The sequence below is a fragment of the Gorilla gorilla genome, chromosome 2 (assembly GCF_029281585.2).
Source record: "Gorilla gorilla gorilla isolate KB3781 chromosome 2, NHGRI_mGorGor1-v2.1_pri, whole genome shotgun sequence".
NCBI lineage: Eukaryota > Metazoa > Chordata > Mammalia > Primates > Hominidae > Gorilla > Gorilla gorilla.
This window is the reverse complement of record NC_086017.1, coordinates 149379369-149403986: the sequence shown is the minus strand read 5'-3', so window position 1 is coordinate 149403986 and position 24618 is coordinate 149379369. Positions and strand designations below refer to the sequence as shown.

At 38.2% G+C, this 24618-nt stretch overlaps 1 protein-coding gene across 7 annotated transcripts in view; it reads right to left on the bottom strand.

Annotated features, from left to right (window-relative positions):
* Positions 1 to 24618, bottom strand: part of ARMC8 (armadillo repeat containing 8) — a 110923-nt gene that overhangs the window by 63133 nt on the left and 23172 nt on the right. For all 7 annotated transcript variants that reach the window (XM_019024061.4, XM_031009291.3, XM_031009290.3 and 4 more), the window contains 5 exons: positions 13193 to 13264; positions 11659 to 11801; positions 11457 to 11554; positions 6175 to 6267; positions 100 to 180 (listed from right to left, as the gene is read on the bottom strand). In XM_019024061.4, coding sequence (XP_018879606.1) covers positions 100 to 180; positions 6175 to 6267; positions 11457 to 11554; positions 11659 to 11801; positions 13193 to 13264 — 487 coding nt within the window. The remainder of the gene's footprint in view (positions 1 to 99; positions 181 to 6174; positions 6268 to 11456; positions 11555 to 11658; positions 11802 to 13192; positions 13265 to 24618) is intronic.

Here is a 24618-nt window from a genome sequence, read left to right as displayed (position 1 = left end):
TTGATCACAATTATCAAAGAAACAATAAAAATATGTGGGTCTGTTTCTAGAAATCACAAACAAGGTATACAAATCTGGCCACAATTTTTAACATCTTACTTTGTAGGACAGTGAGGTTAGTAGGTGAGCAATATTCTGAACTGCACCGTGGTTAAATAAAATTGTTTGATGATCTGGCCCCTGTAAGAAAAGAGAATACAACAATATATTTAGAAGAGTAATGACTCATTCCAATAAAACCACATTTACTTAAATGTAGAAAACCACATTCACTACAGTATAGAATCCTGTTACTCTTTGCTTAAATAAACTCAAACCTCAAAAAGCAGCACAAACACTGTGTTTAGTCCTGCAAAGGGCTACCATATCTTAACTCATTCCAGTTCTAGAAACGCTGCCTCTTTACCTCCTAGAAATATAGAAATGGGCCCAGAAGCTATGATGGCACAAGTCCTCTGCAATTATTAAATAGAACGCCCAAGTCCTCTGCAATTATTAAATAGAACGCCACCACAGCAATAGAGCCACGATGAATTCTGCATTTCATGTGCACATTATTGCCCTATGCCCACAGGAAACAGTGGCAGAGTCATTGTTACAACTTAGAACTGATGAGCTAGTCAGGGGAACTCTAAAAATGAATTGTAAAAGGAACTGGACCACAAACTAACCTACCTTAACACATCAGGGAGGTCTGAATAATGCTATAGTGGGAAACACAACACTCCATAACTGGGAAATGAACAACAACGTGTTTTGGTTTCCATATTTCTATCTCATTTTTCTTTTTAAAAGTATTGGTTCAGCCAGGCGCAGTGGCTCACACCTGTAATCCCAGCACTCTGGGAGGCTGCCGGGGATGAATCAGGAGGTTGGGAGATCAAGACCATCCTGGTCAACATGGTGAAATCCCGTCTCTACTAAAAATACAAAAATTAGCTAGGTTTGGTGGCGCATGCCTGTAGCCCCAGCTACTCCGGAGGCTGAGGCAGGAGAATTGCTTGAACCCGGGAGGCGGAGGCAGAGGCTGCAGTGAGCCAAGATCGTACCACTGCACCGTAGCCTGGGCAACAGAGCGAGACTCCGTCTCAAAAAAAAAAAACAAAAACAAAAACAAAAAAGTATTGGTTCTTAAAAGAGTAGGAAGGTAAAGAGATAGGAAAATGAAGGTTTTTTTTCATCAATTCTGTTTTCTACTAATCAATGTACTAAAGAGCTTCAAAGTGACAGAAGCTAAAATTAATGCAAAGCTTCAAATTTGCCATAATTCTTATTCATTCATTTTATGTCCAACCTTATCCAATCAATTCATGAAAAATCAGCTAAAGCCAACACAGGGATGATATTTCACGCTTAACATCACTCAGAAGAGAAAAATATCACAAAGGTTGACTATCGGTCTGGGCTCACCAAAAGAAACCAGTTATTGGTCCAGCAAGTGCTCTCAAACCAATTTCTCCAACCCATTATTTAAGCAAGTAACAACTGTCGTGAAGATGCTCGTTCTTTCTTGAGCCAAAACACCCATCATTTGAAGTGGGGAAATTAGCATTCGTACTTCTGAATAGCATGACCATCATATTCTACTTTATAGGTAACAATCCCCAAATATTTTATGTATTATTAAAAGAATCTGTAAAAAACTCAGCAATTTCTCTCTTTTTCCATACATTTTCTAACTTTGAGTTTCTTATTTTTAATCACAATACAGTATTCCATAGTTTGCTCATACAAACCCCCATTGTATATTTTAGGTAGTTTCTAATGTTTTACTGCTATAAGCAGTGTTTTGTTGAACATTATTTGAAGCTGCATCTCAGTACAGATCCTGAGGTTATGAGGATAAATTCCCAGAGTAAAATGGTGTGATATAGTTATTGTTACATATCCATCCAGAATGGTGCAAACCTGTTTTTGTCATAACTGAAAATACTGACATTCTCAGGGCATTGGTTTTAAGTGTGCTCCCTTTCCTCCCACCTCAACCATGCATCATCTGCAGTTATAAGTACAGGTACTACTTACTGGATACTGGATACCAGTGCCAGGCACTGCTCTAAACACTTCACGTGCATTTGTCTCATTTGAAACAAAGGAGTCCTTGGCTTATAAACACAGTGGTGAAGACTGAAGTAGGGGAGCCAAAGAAAACAGGGGTCTCGTAAGGATTCGACCCTTTTTTCTTACCTAGTTACTAAATCATGAAGATAAGCCAAAATTAGCCTCAGCTTATGTCATCACACTAAGGCTTTTTAAGTTCCTTATCAATTTTGACAACCCAGTTTAGACATTGGCAGAGCTTAGCAAAAGCGAAGTAGGCAGGGTGCTGCCTCAGCCTCTTGCACCTCATTGTTTTTCCACCTCTATCTGCAGCCAATCTGTTCTCCTGCCTTAAGGTGACCTAATAGATTATATGTTTCAAGACATTTTATACAGCAGATACGTAAATATATTCTTCCCCCATTTTAATACAAATGGTAGAATACTATATACACTGCTCTAAACCTTTTCTTCCTTTACAATTTATCTCAGAGATCATCCATATCAGCACAAAAAGAGTTTTCTCATTTATCTGTTGGCCTTACTCTATTATATGAATGTTCTCAACTTTAACTAGTACCCTATAGTTAGACACTTAGATTGTTTCCCGTCTTTTACTAACATCATTTCAGCGTATACCCATGTACTTGTAACTTTTTTTCTAAGATCTGAATAATTTATGGCATATCCTTTCTAAGTTATATTTACAATGGATGGGGAAAAGATCAAGCACACTGCAATTCTCTCTATATATAATTGTTCCCTGGTGCTGACAAGATACCTTACTTTTTTCCGTCAAATTCTTTGCCTCAAAGATGGCAGCAAATACTTGTTACAAAAGAAGTTCTTCCTCCTCTCTGAGGTTGTACACAAAACTGTGTAAAAGCAGTTGTAAGGGGCTAGACGCAGTGGCTCATGTCTGTAATCCCAGCACTTTGGGAAGCCGGGGCAGGCAGATGGCTTGAGGTCAGGAGTTCGAGACCAGCCTGGCCAACATGGTGAAACCCCATCTCTACTTTAAAAAAAATATGAAAATTAGCCAGGTATTGTGGTGCACACCTGTAATCCCAGCTACTCAGGAGGCTGTGGCAGGAGAATCGTTTGGACCCAGGAGACGGAGGTTGCAGGGAGCCGAGATTGCGCCACTACACTCTAGCCTGGAAGAAAGAGCGAGACTCCATCTCAAGAAAAAAAAAAAAAAAGGCAATTGCAAGGAAAGAATTAGTGGCTGAACCAACTAGTGAGGAGGATCTGTCATTTGAGACTTATCTGTCTCTCGTTCATCCTTCTCCAAATCAACCTGCAGGAACCTGGTGGTTAGTGAGGCAGCATCCACTGGGTGGGAAGCACCTAAGTCCTCATGGTCTTTTTTTTTTTCCCCCCCCCAGAGATGGGGGTCTCACTACGTTGCCCAGGCTGGTCTTGAACTTCTGAGCTCAAGGGATCCTCTCGCTTGGGATCCTCTCGCTCAAGGGATCCTCTCAGCCTCCCAAAGTGCTGAGATTATGGGCATGAGCCACCACACCTGGCCTAGCTCTCATGGTCTTAAACTCCAAAAAATAGGCTCAGAAATCTGAGTAAATACTTAAGAAATAGCAACAGTTTAGAAGTTAGAATTTCAACGAATACTATTTCTAGTGAGTGTTTTCTGCTCAATAAATCAGAAAATTTCAAAAATATAATTATGATTATATTGCAACACAAATGCTTTAGTGAGCTCTCCCTTTTTCCCTCCCCCAAAGTATGTAAATTTATTTAATATTGATACCAGTCAAAGCAAATTAGTAATTTTAAGTTTTGTCATTTAACCTTAGCTTAATGTGAGTCCCTATGAGTCTTAAAATTCTATTATAAATCTTATTTTTTACTTATATGCAAAAAAAAGAACAACATGAAAATAAAAGGGTTTTATATTTAATGACAATACATGGACCATTGGATCAGTTGTTCTCAAAGATACATGTTGTCAGTATATCGGTAAAGTTGTTAATATTGTATTTTAGGCTTTTACTAACGTCACTGGATTTATAAATGCTATACTGTTTCTTGAAGCCTAGCTATGTCTCAGAATATTTAAATGCGGTTATTTAATTATAGTGGCAAATGCTAACTTACCCAATTAAAAGGTGAGTAAAGGTGACTTTCTCTGATAACACCTTCCATTCTGTCAGTGGTATGAGGCTGGCTGTTAAATTATTATCCTCAGTTTAAGTTTCTCTCCAGCAAAAAAATAGTGATTTAATGGTACTCTATAATTTCAGCTAAAACAGCATTGAGAAGTTTCAGATGAGCAATCCCTATGTTGAAGAGTTTCTGATGAGTAATCCTGAAAGCTATTTAGGTAACTTCAGGAATGGAATTATTCAAACTTCTCATAGCTTAAAATAATTTAACATGTAGTTATTCCTCCAGGTCCAATTTTCAGTAGCCTTTTGGGATTACTGTGCTTATGACTAGTAGACGCTGTGCTCTGTTGAACACTCAGTAATAGAATTTTATTTATTTTTTTTGAGACAGGGTCTCGTTCTGTGACTCAGGCTGAAGTACAGTGGTGCAATGACTGGTTCACTGCAGCCTCAAACCACCTGTGCTCAATCGATCTTCCCACCTCAGTCTCTGGGGTAGCTGGGACTACAGGCACACGCCACCATGCCTGGCTAATTCTTTTGTATTTTTTGTAGAGATGGGGTTTTGCCATGTTGCCCAGACTGGTCTCAAACTCCTGGGCTCAAGAGAACCACCTGCCTCGGCCTCTCAAAGTGCTGAGATTACAGGTGTGAGCCACTGCACCCAGCCCCTGAAAAATTCTTAATGAGGCATACAGTTCTGGAGCATCTTCCTCAACTTGCCAGGCTGGCTATAAGATGTCATTTTGTTGTTGGAAAATTCTAGCCCTTGATGGATTGAGCTCATTTTAAGCAAGTGAGTTGCAACAAAACTGTCATTTTCTTAAAGCCTTTCTTTCCCCACCTCAAAAGATTATAAGGCATTGTTTGATATCTCTGCTCCTATGAGTTGGCCCACACTTTGTCAACATAATCCAAGAAGAGAAACTTCAAAACTTTTTCACAAAAATCTTAAATAGTACTGAATAGATTGTGATAATCAGCTAGGGTTTGTTTGGAAGGGGGTTTAGATGTCTAAATTACAACGTAGAAACTCTTCCTAAAACTGGGTGATTTAGGTTTCATTTATTTGGAAGGCTGTTCTAAAACAGCATAGACCTGTGTCTTCCAGGTGTTCTCTTATCCCTTCTTTCCTATAGTTCCCAAAGCTCATTACTTGCGACTTGTATTATAAATGATAGGATGTATTATAAATGATACAATATCATCAGAATTATTTGGTTAGAAGTTAGAAAATGTGTAAAAATTAAGAAAGATCTCAAGTAATCACCCATGGTTATCAAAAATGATACATTCAACATATAATCTACAAAGCAAACTAAATGGCACTTCATAGAAAAGAAAGAGAAACTTTACTCAACAATGAGAACAATCTCTCTCCTTTCTCCTTATATGAGATCACTTAAACCAGTTTCCAGTAATAGGGAACAAGGGTGAGGGGAAACAGTCATGATCACACATTGCTGGTAGTATAAAGTGGTATAATCTTTATTTAAAAATGTGGTAAAATTACAAATACATATATTCTTTGACCCCAAAATTTTATTTCTTATAAAATGCCTCATATACAAGGTATTTTTTGCAGCACTGTTTTGTAATAGCATAAGACTGGAAACAAACTAAATGCTCCACAATAGAGGACTGGACAAATAAATCTATACACTAAAATACTATGCACTGTTAAAAAAAAAAAAAAAAGAATGAGGGAGAGGTCCTTATATACTGATATGGAATAGCCTTAGAGATATGTCAAGTGAAAAATGTTAAGGTGCAGAACAGTATGTATGGTATGCTGTCATTTGTGTTTTAAATATATATATATTTTATATATACATATATATATATATATATATATATATATATATATATATATATATATATATACACGCACACACACAGGTCTACTTATATATGTATGATTACCTCTGGCAGGGTACACAAAGAAGGTACATCTCTTAAAGGCATAATAAGATTTTACATTATAGATAACATTTATTCTGGTTCTTACTTTACAGCAGTGTGAGAAGATCTGACAGATGTACTCCTGGGTATAGCGGGACCTGCTAAGCAGTGCCATGAGGTGTGGTATCACTGTGGCATCCTAGGGAAGGAGAACACAGCAACAAGAAACTCAGGCACCATGAGTACATTTGATAAAATATAAAATATTTCCACAAGAAGGTAGTCAAATCTCTTATCTTAATGACAGTCAATCAAGTCTCCTTAAGGCACAGTGCAAAACAAAAGCAATGAGGCCATGAAAACTGTCTAGGCCAATGACAAAGAAAGAGGCTTCAATATTCATCCCTGGTAGCAAAATATGAGAACAGGAAATTCTCAATAACTCTCTCAAAAATTGCCTACATCCTCATGATAAAATCATTTCAATAAGAAGTGACAGAAATCAGTTCTGAAACCAAAATGTGAGGTAACTAGTACGTTATGCACTAGTAAATAGTTTATAAGGAAGAATTATTGTATAAAAATAAAATTTGAAAATTTTGATCTCCGAGATGTTAAGCACCAGTAAATACTAACAATCTCTCATAAAGACTGTAGTTAGCTATTTTCAATCTGTACAAGACGAGACAATTTATATGACTGGCAGCTTCTCAGGTACAGCCCACTCTCTGCCTATTGCTGACACTTAACAACCTATGTAATAGCACAGAAAAAGAGAAAATAATCAACCCACTCTGCTGCAAGTCTCTCCAAGAATTTCCTTTTATTTAGAATGCAGGCCAGGAGCGGTGGCTCATGCCTGTAATCCCAGCACTTTGGGAGGCCAAGGCGGGCAGATCTCCTGAGGTAAGGAGTTTGGGACCAGCCTGGCCAACATGGCGAAACCCCGTCCCTACTAAAAATACAAAAATTAGCCAGCCATCATGGCGCATGCCTGTAATCCCAGCTACTTGGGAGGCTGAGACACAAGAATCACTTGAATCGGAGAGGCGGAGGTTGCAGTGAGATTACGCCACTGCACTCCAGCCTGGATGACAGACAAGAGCAAGACTCTGTCTCAAAAAAACAAAAACAAACACAAACAACAAAAGAAAGCAGAAGGAGTTAAAAGTTGAAAGGTATTTGGCTGGAACCACAGATAAAAAAGGAGACTTAGCTCAAGCTTCCCAGTCAATGACATCACAAAAGCTATGCTTCTCAAGAAGAAATGTGCTTGCAAATTCCCAGGAGATGTACTTAATGTACAGACTCTGATACTGTAGGTTTGGGGTAGGATCCTGAGTCAGCTTCCAAACGAGGCTGATGCCACTGGTCCACAGACCATACTTTGAGGATCCTCACCAGAGACAACAGAGGACAAAGAAAAAAACTTAAAAGAACACCCTTGTTGGGAGGAATAAGATTTGGGATTTTCCTTGGGAAAAAAAAGAATGCCCAAGATATGTAAAAGCCAAGTAGGAAAACAGAAGGCTGCTGATTCCCTGCAAGTAGAATCTCTTCCCCCTGTTTGTTAGTATAACCCTTTGTGTTTACACAAGTAGTTTAAAAACAAAATGGAAAACTTAGAAAACTTCAAAGAAAGCCAGATACTAAGTGTGCAGAAAGAAAAGGAAAATGTCAAGTGGGGGAAGGGGAAATGGGGTTTCACTGGCAAAGGATAGTGAAGCAGGTAGCAGCTAAGATAGAAAAGGCAAATAGGTAGATTAAAAAGCCTCTATTGGGCTCCTAAAGCTATTTCCACCTCCTTCCTTTTCTCTAATGTTCTCACATTCCTCACTTTCCCTCAGTTACAAAAGCCCCCATCCCATTTCTTCCCATCTGCACCTTTCTGTCAATTGTGTCTATATATCTGCAGATTACAGATGATTAAGGCAAATAACAATTATTAAATACGAAATTTGCCCAAAATCACCCATCTGATAAACACGATTTCAAACTAGAAATCCTGCTGTCTTTTTACTGGACTACCTACCCCATCTCTATTCTACTGCCTGAGTTGCTCAAACAGCTTTTTAAACAGCTGGCCTCTACACACTCCAACTCATGGAAGTCAGTTAATTACACTGAAACACTGTACTAGTTCTTCCCCAATTCAACTCTTCACAAATTCTCCACTGTCTCTGAGACATAAAATATCGGAGGCATAAAATAGCTGAGGCACAAAATTGAAATCTTTCATAATTTAGATACTCTAAATTTAACCTCCAGGGGTCTCAATTTTCTCATGTAAAACAGCTGGCATAGATCAGAATTTTCCAAATGGTGCACCAGGATCCATTAGTAGGTCATCAATCAGTTTAGAGAGTAAGGTGGAAGGAGTTTAAATAGTTGGCCAGGATCAACTTCTCCCCTTATTATGGGATTGAAGGTAGGTGAGAAACTTCCAGGGTAAAAAAGACAGATGACTGGCTTACTCTCTTTGCAAACATTACAATATGAACTACAGGAAAATAAACTGATATTAACTAACCCCTCTATGGGATCCTTTGAGCAGGATGTTTATAGTAAACCAGCAGTTCTCAAAGAAAGTACTTTGAGACCAGCAGCATCTGAGTTACTTGCAAATTTGTTACAAATGCAAAACCCAAGACTCACTGGATCATAAACTGGAGGTGGGGTCTAGCAAACCCTGTTTAACAAGCCCCCCACATAATTCTAGTGCAACTTCAAGTCTGAGAACGACTACAGTAAACACTCTATAGATTTATGAGGCATGACTCCCTGAAGAATGTCACACAAAACCATGAGGTATAAAATAAAGATGTTAGGCTGGGCGCAGTGGCTCACGCCTGTAATCCTAACACTTTGGGAGGCCGAGGCGGGCGGATCACGAGGTCAGGAGTTCGAAACCAGCCTGGCCAATATGGTGAAACCTCGTCTCTACTAAAAATACAAAAAAAATTAGCCGGTCATGGTGGTGCACACCTGTAATCCCAGCTACTTGGGAGGCTAAGGCAGGAGAATTGCTTAAACCTGGGAGGTGGAGGTTGCAGTGAGTCGAGATCAAGCCACTGCACTCCAGGCTGGGCAACAGACCAAGACTCCATCTTAAAAATAAATAAAAGAAAATAAAATGTTTCATAATTTAGGTGCTCCCTACTGTGTGAGGTGACCCATAAATCTCACCTACTGATCACCTTATGTATCATTAAGTGCCAGAGGAGTATGTGTCTGATGTAGGAAGGACAGACTAGGGAGCCATGTGACATGTCTCCTCTCCATGCTTGCTTTGCCTATTCCTCTTGATTACTTATAGTCTTGAAATATTTATAAAGCCTGATTCTGGATAAGATCTCTGACTCCTGTGTGTACAATTTGACAATATGATTCGTTGTGTTAGCTCAGATAATCACAACCACCATTTTTTTAAAGAATGAAAAATGATAGCATAGAAACCAGAGGGCATTACATCTGTGGAACTATGTCACGAAACTTGTCTCAGGATTCTTTCACATACACATACATACAAACACATATATACACACACATACACAAACTGACATGTATAGTGAGGCAATGGAAAATATGCTTCTTGCTGTGAACTGTGAATAAGAGTGTTTAAAAATATTGGCCTAATTGTCAGTAAGAAAGCCCCATGTAAAGTGACTGCAATTTACAATAATCTATCGTATATTGAAAAATAGCTAGAAGAGGCCGGGCGCAGTGGCTCACACGCCTGTAATCCCAGCACTTTGGGAGGCCGAGGTGGGCAGATCATGAGGTCAGGAGATCCAGACCATCCTGGCCAACATGGTGAAACCCCATCTCTACTAAAATCACAAAAATCAGCTGGGCGTGGTGGCACATGCCTGTAGGCCCAGCTGAGTAGCTCGGGAGGCTGAGGCAGGAGAATTGCTTGAACTCAGGAGGCGGAGGTTGCAGGGCCGAGATTCCTCCACTGCACTCCAGCCTGGGTGAGAGAGACACCATCTCCAAAAAAAAAAAAAAAGCCAGAAGAAATGAATTTGGGCTGAGCACGGTGCCTCATGCCTTCCTCTCCACTTCTCTAAGTCTTATCCATTATTCAAAACCCAGATTAAATTCTAGCTTCTCTGCAAAGCCTACTCTGCTGGATTTCAACCGAAAGTCAGCTGAACTCCCTATCATTCATCTAGTGTAAAATAAACTTAAGTTCTACATATAGAGAGATAAAAATGGGTCTTTTTAAAAATAGCTTGTAAATTCCTCAAAGTCTGAGACTATCTTTCACTTTCTTACAAAGCTGAGAGCATCTGATATTTGGAAATAAGCAAGAACTCAAATACCTTTTTAGACTTTATTTATGTACTTATTTAGAGACAGTCTCTAAAAGCAGACAGTCTGCCCTGTCGCCCAGGCTGGAGTAGGGTGGTGTGATCTCAGATCACTGCAACGTCTCCTCCTGGGTTCAAGTGATTTTCATGGCTCAGCCTCCCGAGTAGCTGGCGTTGCAGGTATGTGCCACCGTGCCCGGTTAATTTCTGTAGTTTTAATAGAAATGGGAGTTTCACCATGTTGGCCAGGCTGGTCTCGAACTCCTGGCCTCAGGTGATATATCCACCTTGAACTCCCAAACTGCTAGGATTACAGGCGTGAGCCACTGTACCCAGCGGAGACTTTTATCATTTTTTATTTTTAGTGAGAGGATCTCATTCTGTCACCTAGGCTGAGGTGCAGGGGCACCATCACAGCTTACTATAACCTCAAACTCCTAGGCTCAAGCAATCCTTCCACTGCAGTCTCATGAGCTAGGACTACAGGCATGCGCCATTGCACCAGGCTAATTTATTTTTATCTTTTTCTTGTAGAGATGGAGTCTTGTTGTCGGGTGCAGTGGCTCACACCTGTAATCCCAGCACTTTGGGAGGCCAAGGCGGGTGGATCACAAGGTCAGGAGTTCAAGACCAGCCTGGCCAAGATGGTGAAACCCCGTCTCTCCTAAAAATACAAAAAATTAGCCGGGTGTGGTGGCATGCGCCTGTAATCCAAGCTACTCCAGAGGCTGAGGCAGAGAAATGCTTAAACCTGGCGGGGTGAAGGTTGCAGTGAGCCGAGATTGCGCCACTGCACTCTAGCCTGGGTGACAGAGCAAGACTCCAACTCAAAAAAAAAAAAAAAAAAAAAAGAGATGGAGTCTTGTTATGTCACTCTGGTTGATCTTGAACTCCTGGCCTCAAGCAATCCTCCCACCTCAGCCTCCCAAAGCACTGGGATTACTGGTGTGAGCCACCATGACCAACTGAGACTTTTTTACATAACACAGTTATGATGAGTCTGAAGATGCTAAGCAAATTAGGAGTAGGCTGTTAGTGAAATGTAACTAATGTTTCAAATACATCTAAAACTCACTGTATACAGTAGCTCCTCTGGAGTGACAGGACTGGTGAAGATGGTACGCAGGCATCGGAGGCAAGCTTCAATAAACTTCAGGTCTGGGGACAGTAGTCCTATTAACAGAAATGAGATTTAGGACTAATCCTTTCAACCAGTATTTAAAGCACTGCAAACTGATTCTTAACCTTACTTGAGCAAAAATGGCTTCCCTACGTACCTTGCAATAAGGCAGGGATAATATGGCAGTCCAGTAGAGACTTGACATTGTTTTCAGTACCCATAGCAAGACTTCCCAACACCACTGCACATTCAGTTTTCAGCTCTGTGCTTGAGGTTTCTTGCTGAAGCAAGTACAACAATCTAAAAAGAAGGAACTTAATAAACGAAGAGACTAAAAAATTTAAACAAGACTCAATGTGACCAAAAAAGGCTGTGCAGTCCACATACTAAAAATATGGTTGGTTGAGTTTATATGAATCCAATGGTCATTTGTTTATCTCATCTGCTAATTAAAGAAACATCTGGAAAAAAAATCTAGAAGAGGTTTTGAAAAAAAGAACTATCGTATTCTCAGAGTTTATAAAAAGTGTAAATCTGAAAGTTGTCCACAGATGGTCTCTGTAGAAACAGCATCATCAGAGTCCATGTCATCTACCACTTCCTGCTGGGTCTCCAAAATATGAAGACTCTCAAATGCCATGTGCTGCCAGATCTAAACTCAAACTAGAAATGCTACTGCTCTGAATCCAGAGCAGTGGTGCAGTTTGTAGATATCGAGCCTACAGGGAATATTCAGAGCCCTTGTGCAGCTCCTCAAGCAAAGGTAGTTTCTTCTTTCTCCAGCTCTCTCATTTGGAAAAGGAAGAGATCCTCTCATTTCCACTCCAGCCCAGCTTGCCAAACAAATACTCCCCAAACCCTAACCTTCCTCCACTTATAACCATCTACCTTATGTTCTAAGACAGGACCCTCATGCTCCATAAACCACTGTTTATATATACCAAACATAAATCCCCTAAGAAAGGCTGCTGACAGCTTTATAGTTACTAAAGTATATGTTTGAGGTTGGTGAGTTAAAACACTTAAACCATTAATTCTGTATCAAAACCAGAAAATAAGGAGAAAAAAACAAAATAATAAATAATTGTGAATGAAAAGCTAATAGCAATTGCACAGAAAACTTAGCTCTGAGGAGCAAAAGTAAAGAGGAAGTTATATAACTGTCATTGCCTTCCTAAAGGAAGCTTATTAGGTCATCAAAAGAAGAAATTAAACTTCCTAAACTTCTTACATTAACTTAAAAAACAGCAAATTGTAAAAATCAGAAGTTAAAAAATGAAACTGGATTAAAAATCAAGCAGGGTTTTTTTCCTTTAAATTCAAAAAGGTCTTAAGGCTCCTAATAAATTACCCACTCACACAAAAAACTGCCAAGGCTCTAAGGAAATGGAGAAGAAAGTATCAGGCTGTTGTACATTGCTTATGTACCTTACGAACCCTTTTGTCATCAGGTCAAAGGTCTTCCTGAATTTCCAAAATGTATTAACACATTCACTTCTTACTACATTCTCTGTTACTTTATAATTTTTTTCCTTAAAGATAGTTTAAATACTTACACTTATTTTTAAAAATAGGATTTATTTTAAGAATTAGATAGACAATACAGGAAAAAATGGGTTCTATAATTGAGAGTAAGAAATACATCAGAAACTAGTATGAATGGCAAGAAAGGGGTGAGACAGCAAACATACCTTGGAACAGCTCCTAAAACAATGAGATTGGCTTTCTGCTTGTTGTTTCCAATTACAGCATTTTTCATGTCTCTGAATTAAGGGGAAGAAAAAATAAAGTATGTTGAGACAGCACTGAAGAAAAATCAAAGATCATTCTACTTCATTATGCAATATCTTAGATTTGACAAAGTAAAAGCACTAACCTTTTTTCACCTAAAGTACTAATGAAGGGATAGAGATAGGTGCAGAGTGAACGTGGGGGCTGTAAAACGGGCAAGTATTGTAGAAAGTGAGAGATATCCTGAGTACTGGCAAAAGACTTCCAGTACAGAATTGAGTTCTTCTAGAAAGGGTACCTACCAATCCTTTGGATACAAAGGAATACAGGCCACCCTCACACTCAGCTCTAGGAGTAGGGAGTGAGTTAAACAAACAACAACAACAACAAAAAAAACAGCCCACAGAACATTAACTCCTTGTTTCAATGATCACACTTTGTTCACTTTTTTTTACTTCTTTATATATTATTTCTTATAATTCCATTTTATCTGCTTTATTGTCTTACTAACTGTACTCCTTTGTTATTTTCCAATGCATCTTTTAATTTATCACAGTCTTCAAGTGATATTAGCCCATTGCACATGTATTTTAAGAGCCTTGCATATGTATTTCCATTTTCCCAATATTTTTAAATTGCTTATACAATATTTTTAAATTGCTTAGAAACAACATAATACATTGTTACTATTTTTGCTTAAGCAGCCAGTTATCTCTTAAGGAGATTTAAAAAATAACAAAGAATCTTTTACATTTCTCGGATATTCACAGTATTTTTTATTCTAGCTATACAGAGCTCTATACTTCACCAGGAGCAAAACTCTATTCCACAATAAGAGAACCTCTACCACTGATCACTTGGCTCACAAATTTGTGGTTGGTTCAAAAGGAAATGTAGAGAAAAAATAAATAGCTCAAAATAAACCCAGTACTACTAATAAAATGTTTAAAAAATACTTCCCCGGCCGGGCGTGGTGACTCACACCTGTAATCCCAGCTCTTTGGGAGGCCTAGGCAGGCAGATTGCTTGAACTCAGGAGTTCAAGATCAGACTGAACAACATGGCGAAACTCCATCTCTACAAATAATACAAAAATTAGCCAGGTGTGGTGGCACGCACTTGTGGTCCCAGCTACCTGGGGGGCTAAGGTAGGAGGATCACTTCAGCTGGGGAGGTGGAGGTTGCAGTGAGCAGAGATCGCGCCACTGCACCCCAGTCAGGGCGACAGAACGAGACTCCATCTCAAAAAAAAAAAAAAGAAAGAAAAAAAAAATCAACAAATAAATGTTATAGTCAGCATACATTTCTAACACCAATCACATTTACTGGCATTAAAGAACCTGGTAACGATTAACCCTTGTCTTCAATTGCCTTTTTTGATTATTGCAGAAAAATACTGCAACAACTAGTGATGTGCTAAAAGCAGATTTTCCCTACAAGTTTCTGAATGGCATTTTTACAAGTCAAGCCAAATACTGAAAATGCCTGGTCTTTCTTCCATTAGCTCAGTGCCTGAGGGTAGGGCTTTTTTTCCAGGCCTGACCTATCCCTCTGTAAAGTATCCCTCAGATCTTCTATATGGTTTACAAGAAATAAGTAGCAATTTTTTTGTTGTTGTTCATGGGACTGAACTGAATGAAGTTTACTGAGGTTGTTAGCAAGTTCTGATACATGAATATAAAACTATATGATATCAAAGGATCGATTAGCAAAGTTAAAGTTAGTAAGAGATTTCTAAGCTCCCGCATCCTCATGGATGCCTGTTTTCTTTAGAGGCTTTAGTTCCTAATCATCAGCATATGGACCTTAACCTACCAGCTTGTTGTTCACTTTCATTGTCTTCCTTGCTCTTAATGTGTTCTGCCTATACTAATGTAGTACATTCATTTATCCAACCCCTACCTACTTAGAGTCTGTGTAGGCTAAGTGCCATTCTGAATGCTTTCTATTCCAGAACTCCCAACCCTAATATTTCCCCAGTTTTTCCTCTCCATTCTTCTTAAGCAGAAATGAGTGGTCCCTAACATTACCAAATGAACCCATTCCAAACATCTCAAACCATGCCATGTTTTTACAGACAAGAGCAAACAAAAACCTGTCCAACACCAATTTTCTAATTCTCGTAATAGTTTACAAAAAGGACATGAAGGAGGTAACTGATGGCAATAGAGGAAATGCCAACTAAAGAGAACACAAGTAAATATACCTGTGCTAGATAAGGAAAAAAAGATGTTAATAAATTCTATTCAATTGTTGCTATAAAGGAATGTTAATAGATCACTTCCATGAAGAATTAAAATCAAAAGGATTAACAGGATTAAGCAATCAATTTCAGATGACAACATTCAGCCATCTAGATGAAGCTTCTTTCAGTTCCCAGAGTGTAGTTATTCTTTCTCCGTCATCTCCTTATCCCCTCCCTCATACTTTCCCCTGACTAGCTTTACTCATCCTTCAGGTCTGAATGTCACTTCCTCCAGGAAGCATGCCCTGAAACCCCCAGGTCATCACTTTGTTAGAGTAAAAGTCTATCTCCTCTTGAGAGGCAAGAAAGCCAATCTGACCTGGAAATATCAAAGCAGTTACTGTCAGTAGATCATTATTTATAGTGATTCTAGATATCCATTATTTTTGTAAAATGCAAACTCACAGCTATCATCCAAGATGGGAACACAACAACACTATCCAAGATTTCTACATTACTTTCCAATTTACAAAGCATTCCATATCCACTACTTAATTTCATCTTCATCATAATCTAGAGTAATATTAACTCCATTTTACAGAGAGAAGGCTACAACTCAGGATTGGGCTTTTTTCAGAACCCAATATTAAATGACAGAGCCAGTCTCAACCCATGTCTTTTATGCCAACTGTTTTTTCCATTATGGCCAGGACATCAGACATTGACAACGAACCAATGGAAAAGACAAATGAATTCAGTAAATTCATTTTCTTTTTCCTTCTGTGTTTTAATGTTACATTTTTATGTAAAATAAAAGTGTTTCTAACTTTTAGTCAGATACCCTTTTCCCAGTAGACCAAAAGAATGTCATCTCATGCCCACTAACTTTTAATGTTGGGAAAAATGCTCTACTTACTTTTACTGAAATTCAACAACTAGTTTTTGAGCTCAGCATTGTGCTAGCCTCTATGAAGTATACGAAAGTATCACACAATGGGATGCCTGGTCTGAGGAGTTCACAATATCCGTGGAGTGGCAAAAATAACACTATCAATGTAAGTCAGTACTAAATTAAAAACTGAATGTTTATAAGGTAAAGAAAAGTAGATGCTCAATAAGCTTAAAAGGTTTTGAGGCAATGGTTAAGAACTAAGATAAACCTTAGACAATGGTCAGGACTTGGATAAGCAGATGGGAGGACAAAAGGAGAAATTGTTCATACAAGACCATATTGGAAATGAAAATGGCATGTTCCTGGGGCAATACAAGGAGCCTGAACTGAAAAACAAGTTCGCTTTAGGGTGGCATGGAACATAAAGTTAGGAAAGTGATAGGGAGATGAGACAAACTAAAGGGAGATGGATTAAGGAGCAATCATATTTTTGATCACAGAAGGGGCATGAAGGAAGCAGTGACTAAGGAAAATAAGCTGAATGTGAAACGGAATGCTTATAATATTAGTTAAGAGGGACAACTAAGTGGCTGATGCCCCTCCTTGTGATCTCCAGACCCCTATGCTTATCTTTAACATAGCATTCATTAGGTAAACTATCATGGATGGTCTCTTTAGTTATTTGACTATTTCATTAGACTTTTGGACCCTCCAGAGCACTGACTACATTATTCACCCTTATATACCCCCATACTAGCACAATGCTTGGTACTAGGCAGGCACTCAATAAATATTTGTTGAAGGAATTAATCAATCCATCTAGGTATCTGGTTATACAAAACTGATTAGTGGAGCAGCCAAAGGAATCATTAATACAAAGGTCATTTTGAGGAAGCAGTTAACAAGATGATTTAATAGGTACAAAAATGTGATATGTGACATGTCGAGTGACTACTTCATGTCTGGGCACATGGGTGCAGGAAACAACAGAAAGCTTAGAGAGAAGACAAGGATTGATTTTTGACTTTGTACACACTGAATTATCTTTGAGGTGAGATAAGAATAAGTAAGCCTTGGGGATATCCCACTTTTGGGGAGTGGGAGAAAAGAAGTCAATATTAAGATGTTACAAACATGCATTTGTTGAGAAAGATTTTCAGCCAAAATCTGGCTAGAATCTTAAATTTGCATGCTAATAAATGGACTTGATAAGCTCCCACATTTACACAGAGGTTAAACTTTCTACTTTACTTTCTTTGCTCTGAAAGAGATTTTTAGTGTGGCAAAGAAAAAGGGCTTGAATATTAAAATGTACAGTGCCTACCACAGCATATGTCTAAATTAGAGCATTATAAACGTGATGAAAACCAAGAGAAAAAGCACTATATGTTGCTATTAAAATAACAGAAAAAGAAAAAAAAAAAAAAAGGATCTAGACCTGCTGGAGAAACCATTTCAGTCAATCAAGTATGAATATATTTATTTCTAAACGGTCAAAAATAGCATACATTTTAACTGAAAGCCTAATATCACCTAAAAACAAAATTATCTTTAAAAGTATTGAAGACTGGAGACCCAAGCTAAAAAATCAATTACAGTCATGCTTCGCTTAACGACGAGGACACATTATTTGACGACGAGGATATGTTCTGAGAAATGCATCATTAGGCAACTTTGTCCTTGTGTGAACATCATAGAGTGTACTTACACCAACTAGATGGTATAGCCTACTACACACTTAGACTATATGGTATAGTTTATTGCTTGTAGGCTGCAAACATGTACAGCATGTTACTGTACTGAATAACGTAGGCAACTGTAACACAATGGTAGGTAATGTGTAGCTAAACCTATTGAAATACAAAAATACAGTATTATATTCTTACAGGGTCACTGACTTTAACTGTCTTTAACCGAAACATCATTGTGTAGAGCATGACTATATATCTATTTATTTTGAACCAGTATTTCACGTACCTGAAGCAGCTCTTTTCTGCTTCATATCTGGAATACTCTATATGTATTTCTGGTCTAATTAGTATGAAGTAGCCAAAAACTACACTGGATACTGAAAACTACAATCTGAGTATAAAGTTTGATCTACTTATGAAAACTCACTGTTTATAAAACATTCATTTGTAAAATAAGAAAAAAACACATATCTGTGGGTAACTAGAATAAGGGCAACATGGTAAACAAATTACATTATTTGGACTGTGAGAATCACAAACATACACAATGCTCTGTCCCTGTAATTGTAATTATCATTTTTTGGAGAATGTAATATCCAGACATCCAAGTATGATAACCTTTCTGTTATCATGCATGGTTAAGGAATGAGGTATATTCATATTCCAACTAAAGTTATATGACAATGAATTCCACTGTCATTATTGAATTGCCAATTTTAAGAATTAGCTAATGATGATCTATTATTCAAACTAAAGTTATTTTTAACATAAGGCTTTGATTCAAGAGGCAGTTGGAAAACTTACAGCAAAATTCAGCTCAAATCAACTTGGGCATTTACTGAATATCAACTACATGTATAAACTGAAAAAACAGAATTGACTTTAATTTAGTTCATTCTTATAAACAAATTACTCTGTGATGTAGATTTTTGGAATATATGTAGTTTCAGATACAGTTCTGATTTGTATAAAACCATGAAAAGCAGCACTTCGGAAGTCCGAGGCAGGCGGATCACAAGGTCAGGAGTTCAAGACCAGCCTGACCAACATAATGAAACCCCATCTCTACTTAAAAAAAAAAAAAAAAAAAAAAAATTAGCTGGGCATGGTGGCATGCAGTAGCTGTAATTACAGTAGCTGTAATCCCAGCTACTCGGGAGGCTGAGGCAGGAGAATTGCTTGAACCTGGGAGGCGGAGGTTGCAGTGAGCCGAGATTGCATCACTGCACTCCAGCCTGGATGACAGAGTAAGACTCTGTCTCAAAAAAAACAATAAATAAATTAAATAAATAAATAAATAAATAAACCATGAAAAGTTTACTGTAAATATTTAATTTTCTTTCCATAGCATTTTATGGTTCCTTAATGACAAGTGAATACATAATTTTGAAAATTAAATACTGGCTCCGAAATTAGGATATTTAATGTATTTAACTGTTTTATCAATGTATGATTACAAATCACCTTACATTCTCTAAAAATGAAGAGTAAAATCTACCAAAATATTTTGGTAGATATTAACACTTTAAATATATTTAATCATTCCAAGGAACATAAAAAATGTGTTAGAACAGTATGGAACAATATGGCAGCATGCAGTTAAGAGCTTTATACATTTGAAAAGATAATTATGCTGGACACGGTGGCTCATGCTTGTAATCCCAGCACTTTGGGAGGCCGAGGCGGGTGGATCACGAGATCAGGAGATCGAGACCATCCTGGTTAACATGGTGAAACCCCATCTCTACTAAAAATACAAAAAATTAGCCGGGCATGGTGGCTTGTGCCTGTAGTCCCAGCTACTTGGGAGGCTGAGGCAGGAGAATCACTTGAACCTGGGAGGCAGAGGTTGCAGTGAGCCCAGACCACGCCATTGCACTCCAGCCTGGGCAACAGAGTGAGACTCCACCTCAAAAAAAAAAGAAAAAAAGAAAAGAAAAGATATATACACATATGCACGCAAATATATAGTCTTGATGTTCAAAGTTAGTATCACATAGACATATGTATACAAACAGCTTATCTGTCTGCAAGTAAAGACCATGCCAATTTGATTTAATCATCCCTGGATAATCCTGCCTATCGAATTCTCTGACCAAATTCTCTCAGAATATATAGTTTTAAATAAGATGCAGATCACTCTATCACATTTGGTATTAAGGTCACCTTTGTGTATGTTTACCCATAACCCTCAAAAATAACTGATTAAGACGGGGCACAGTAATCCCAACACTTTGAGAGGCCAAGGTGGGAGGATCACTTGAGGTCAGGAGTTCGAGAACAGCCCAGCCTGGCTAACAGGGCAAAACCCTGTCTCTACTAAAAATACAAAAATTAGCTGTGCATGGTGGCAGGCACCTATAATCCCAGCTACTCAGGAAGCTGAGGCAGAATTGCTTGAACCCAGGAAGCAGAGGTTGCAGTGAGTTGAGATCACGCTGCTTCACTCCAGCCTGGGTGACAGAGCGAGACTCCATCTCAAAACAAAACAAAAAAACTGATTAAATGTATTAGGAGAAGAAATTTTTTTAATGATTTTTTTGGAATACTTATTTTCAATTATTCTAAAACTTAACCCTTTAACTTAAAAGTTCTCAAAACCCAAAGGCTTCATTTTATGGGAACTCTTATCTTTAGCTCATGCAAGAAAATGGAACCTGTCTACATTCTACTGAAACCAGAGATACAAAATTTCCTGGAGCTAAGAGAATTAATCATTACCAAAAATAAACTCATATCATCAGTACATTAAAATGCTTCAGAAGACACTTTAGAAGTGGATTCTTGGTGGGGGGGGAAAAAAAATCACATGATTCTGCAGCATCCACAAGTGCCTGACTGAATTCACCAGAGGTCTAGTCAAGCTTTCTAATTCTATTAAACTCTGAAACTACAAAGCTAGCTACGTTGGCTTATATCATCTTTTGCTTTTCAACATAGCAATATCAACAAAGCGCCATGTAGGGATATCTGCTAAACTTTTTTTTTTTTAAACAAAACAAAACAAAAACAACTCTGTGACGCAGGCTGGAGTGCAGTGGCATAATCTCGGCTCACTGCAACCTCCACCTCCTGGGCTCAAGGGATCCTTCTACCTCGGCCTCCCAAGTAGTGGGGACTACAGGCACGTACCACCACGCCTGGCTAATTTTTATTTTTGTAGAGATGGGTTTCACCATGTTGTCCAAGCTGGAACTCCTGGGTTCAAGGGATCCGCCCACCTTGGTCTCTCCACAGTACTGGGATTACAGGCATGAGTCACCATGCCTGGCCTCTGTTAATCTTTTCATTGAAATTCACTAACATGAAAACCAGATCAAGTGCTCTAATTTTGTTATGTTAAGAAAACAAAACAGTGTTTAAGTAGCTTTCACTCATGATTTACAAAATCATATGAAGAGTTCTTCTTCTTCTTCAAGTATGAGATTTAACTTGGTTGAACCAATACTATAATAACTTCACCAAAAAAGGTCCTGCAATGTTTTAAGTCACATGCAGATCTCCATATTACAGGAAGCTCAGAATTTGCAATGCAGGGTAGTTTAACTGACATACCTGCTTCTGTTGTAGTTGCGAAGGCTACGCTTTATGACCTACACAGTGACTTCCCTCTTCTTTCGGCTCGTATCTTACTCCCTACTTAATGATCATCTATTCAGTTATGCACATGAAATTTTGCTCTTTTAGAGAAAAGGACCTGATTTTGTATTCAAACCTTTTACACAACAGGACCATTCAAGTTTATGCTAACTATTGTGCTACTAACAAATTTATCTCTAGATAACTCTGCATTCTTCAACAATTGAAAATTAAGCAGTTCTGATGCTTAATGTTATCTTTCAACAAGGCATACTCACTGACTAGGTAAAATGGTTCACTGTGATGTGAGCTATCTACAAAGTTCCCCATATTTATGGGTAGATCTACAGCTCTAACTCAGCTAGTAGATTAGTTGTAGACTATGATGAAGAATCATTATTCATCTTTAATTTGATTTTGCTTTTCCTGCTAGTATGTTACACACGTTCACAATCTTATTTGTCTTCAAGATAGAGTCTCACTGTGTTGCCCAGGCAGGATTTGAACTCCTAGGCTCCAGCAATCTTCCTGCCTCAGCCTCCCAAGCAACTGTTAACTACACGTGCCTTCCACCATGCCTCGTATATGTTCACAACATTTATTGAGAAAAATCAAACTTGAAAGAGCCAGAAAAATGATAAAACTCTGGTTGGCTTGTAGTCAAAGCTACAATTTTTGTCAATTATTTTATGTCCTTTCAATTAAATATTTTGGATTTAATGCTATTTCGGCCTCTACCTTTTCCTTCCCTAAAATTAATAGGCTACCTTTGGTTGTTTATACTCTGTGGCCATCTTTCTACCTACCTATTTTGGTCTAGTAATGGTCTCTTAATGATGACTTAATGGTGACTTAATGATGACTGTGAGGTGTATAAAAATCAAAAAATTGGTCAACCTCTTTTCCTAAATACCATTTTCATTCCCTTTTTCTATACACATTGTATTAAACAAGATTACTTAGGCCAGGCGTGGTGGCTCACGCCTGTAATCCCAGCACTTTGGGAGGCCAAGAGGTGGATCACCTGAGGTCGGGAGTTCGAGACCAGCCTGACCAACATGGACAAACCTCGTCTCTACTGAAAATACAAAATTAGCCGAGCATGGTGGTAGGTGCCTGTAATCCCTGCTACTCAGGAGGCTGAGGCAGGAGAATCACTTGAACCCGGGAGGTGGAGGTTGCGGTGAGCCGAGATCGCGCCATTGCACTGCAGCCTGGGCAACAAGAGTGAAACTCCGTCACAAAAAAAAAAAAAAAAAAAAGATTACTTAAAGACAGATAATGTTGAAAGTAATCCACTTTTCATTCTCTTGACCATGTACAATTAATTTTCAGACAGTAACAAAGTTTAAGAAAGAAGTCAGAAAGAATAAATATTTCTATCTGGAGAAAAGGGAGCTTTATCAAATCACACTACACTATCTCCATAAGATCAGTACTACTCTGAGATAAAGAAAAAAAAATGTTGGGTGATCTGTCCCCTTTAAACTATAAACAGATTTTAGTATTTTAAGTAGCAATCACGTTTACTAGAATGTTATCACTCACATTCTCTTGTCTGAGTTAGGAATTTTATAGTCCCTCTCTCTCTTCTACTTTAGTTTGAACTGTCTCCTCTGTTTTTTTCCCCCTTTCTCTTCTTTGAGGAGAATTATCTTTTTTTTAAGTTGTTTTAAATTGGGGCTAATAACAACTAACCACTTAAGTGCCAATTGATCCACAACGTATCAGACATTGAATTTTGTAATTCTGATTTAATTCTCACATCAACCTGGCAATATGGGCAGTGTTATCTTTACAGATAATGAAATTGAGGCTCAATGAAATTACAAAACTTGTCCAAGCACACCACTAGAAAGGGACCATAACAGAAAATGTCAGAATTAAGAATTCAACCCACTATGGTCCAACTCCAAAGCCCATGCTCTTTCTACTCTACCATTCCTTCACACAAACATTTCTTTATGTCTAGCTGACAGCTAATTAGGTCTCAAACTGGTAGTTTTTCAAAAGACACTAAGGCTATCAAACTACATTTTAGCTGCTTTGTCATAATTCTATCTTTCCCACTTTTATCATTTGGTATTTTATCAATTTTTGAGAAACTAGTGTTCTTTGGTAAGTAAAAAATTTCTCAAAGTGACAACATTCGAATCAGCTACTCATATCAGATAGAACTCTACAAGTCTATCACACAGAATTCTTATTACTAAACAGCTTTCTCCTAAACATAGTAGCAGTGATATCATCTTTTAATACCATTTATTGAACACTTAATAAGTCTAACATTCTCAACCATTTATTGAGTAATTTTAAGTAATATTTAGAATTATCTATATATGGAGCTATCTGGTTATATGTGGAGAGTATCTGTCTAAGGAAGAGTGTTAAGTAAAACCTGCCCCCTTGACGAACTTGTGTGTGTAGGTACAACCCAAACTGATTTATTTAATAGATGGATTTAATAAACCATTTTTCCTGGTAATAATTAAACTAGTCTAAAAAGGAGTGATTAAATAATTATAAAGTCTCCTACTTAAGGGAACAAAGGCAAAGTTAACATAATGAGAACACCAGAAATACCACCGTTTTTTGTAAACTGAGAAGCCGTGAAAGTAAGTGTCAAGTATCTCGGTGGATCCTAACCAGCTTCCCACCTTCCCTTCCAGCTCAATTTGAATAGCCAAGCAGTTTTACAGCACTTTTATTTTATCTCCCTTTATAAATTCACAACTCCAAAGCCTACAGTGCCTTTGGGGAGAAAGGCTTTAAGAACTGCAGTCTGAAGAAACTTGTATAAACAAAGCATCCCAGCCTTGCCATGGCTAAGCACAAGTTAAAGTACTATTTGGCTGACAATGCTTATGGGATTAGAGAAAAAGAAAGAGGCCTCCCTCATGGGCGCCCTCATCATTACCCAAATGTATCTTGACCCTTTTTTGTGTCTTTCTTCCCATAGACACAGTTCAGGCCTGTGGATCCTTCACATTTCCCAACCCCATGATGAGCCTTAGTCTAGACCTTCCTCCTTAGAACTAA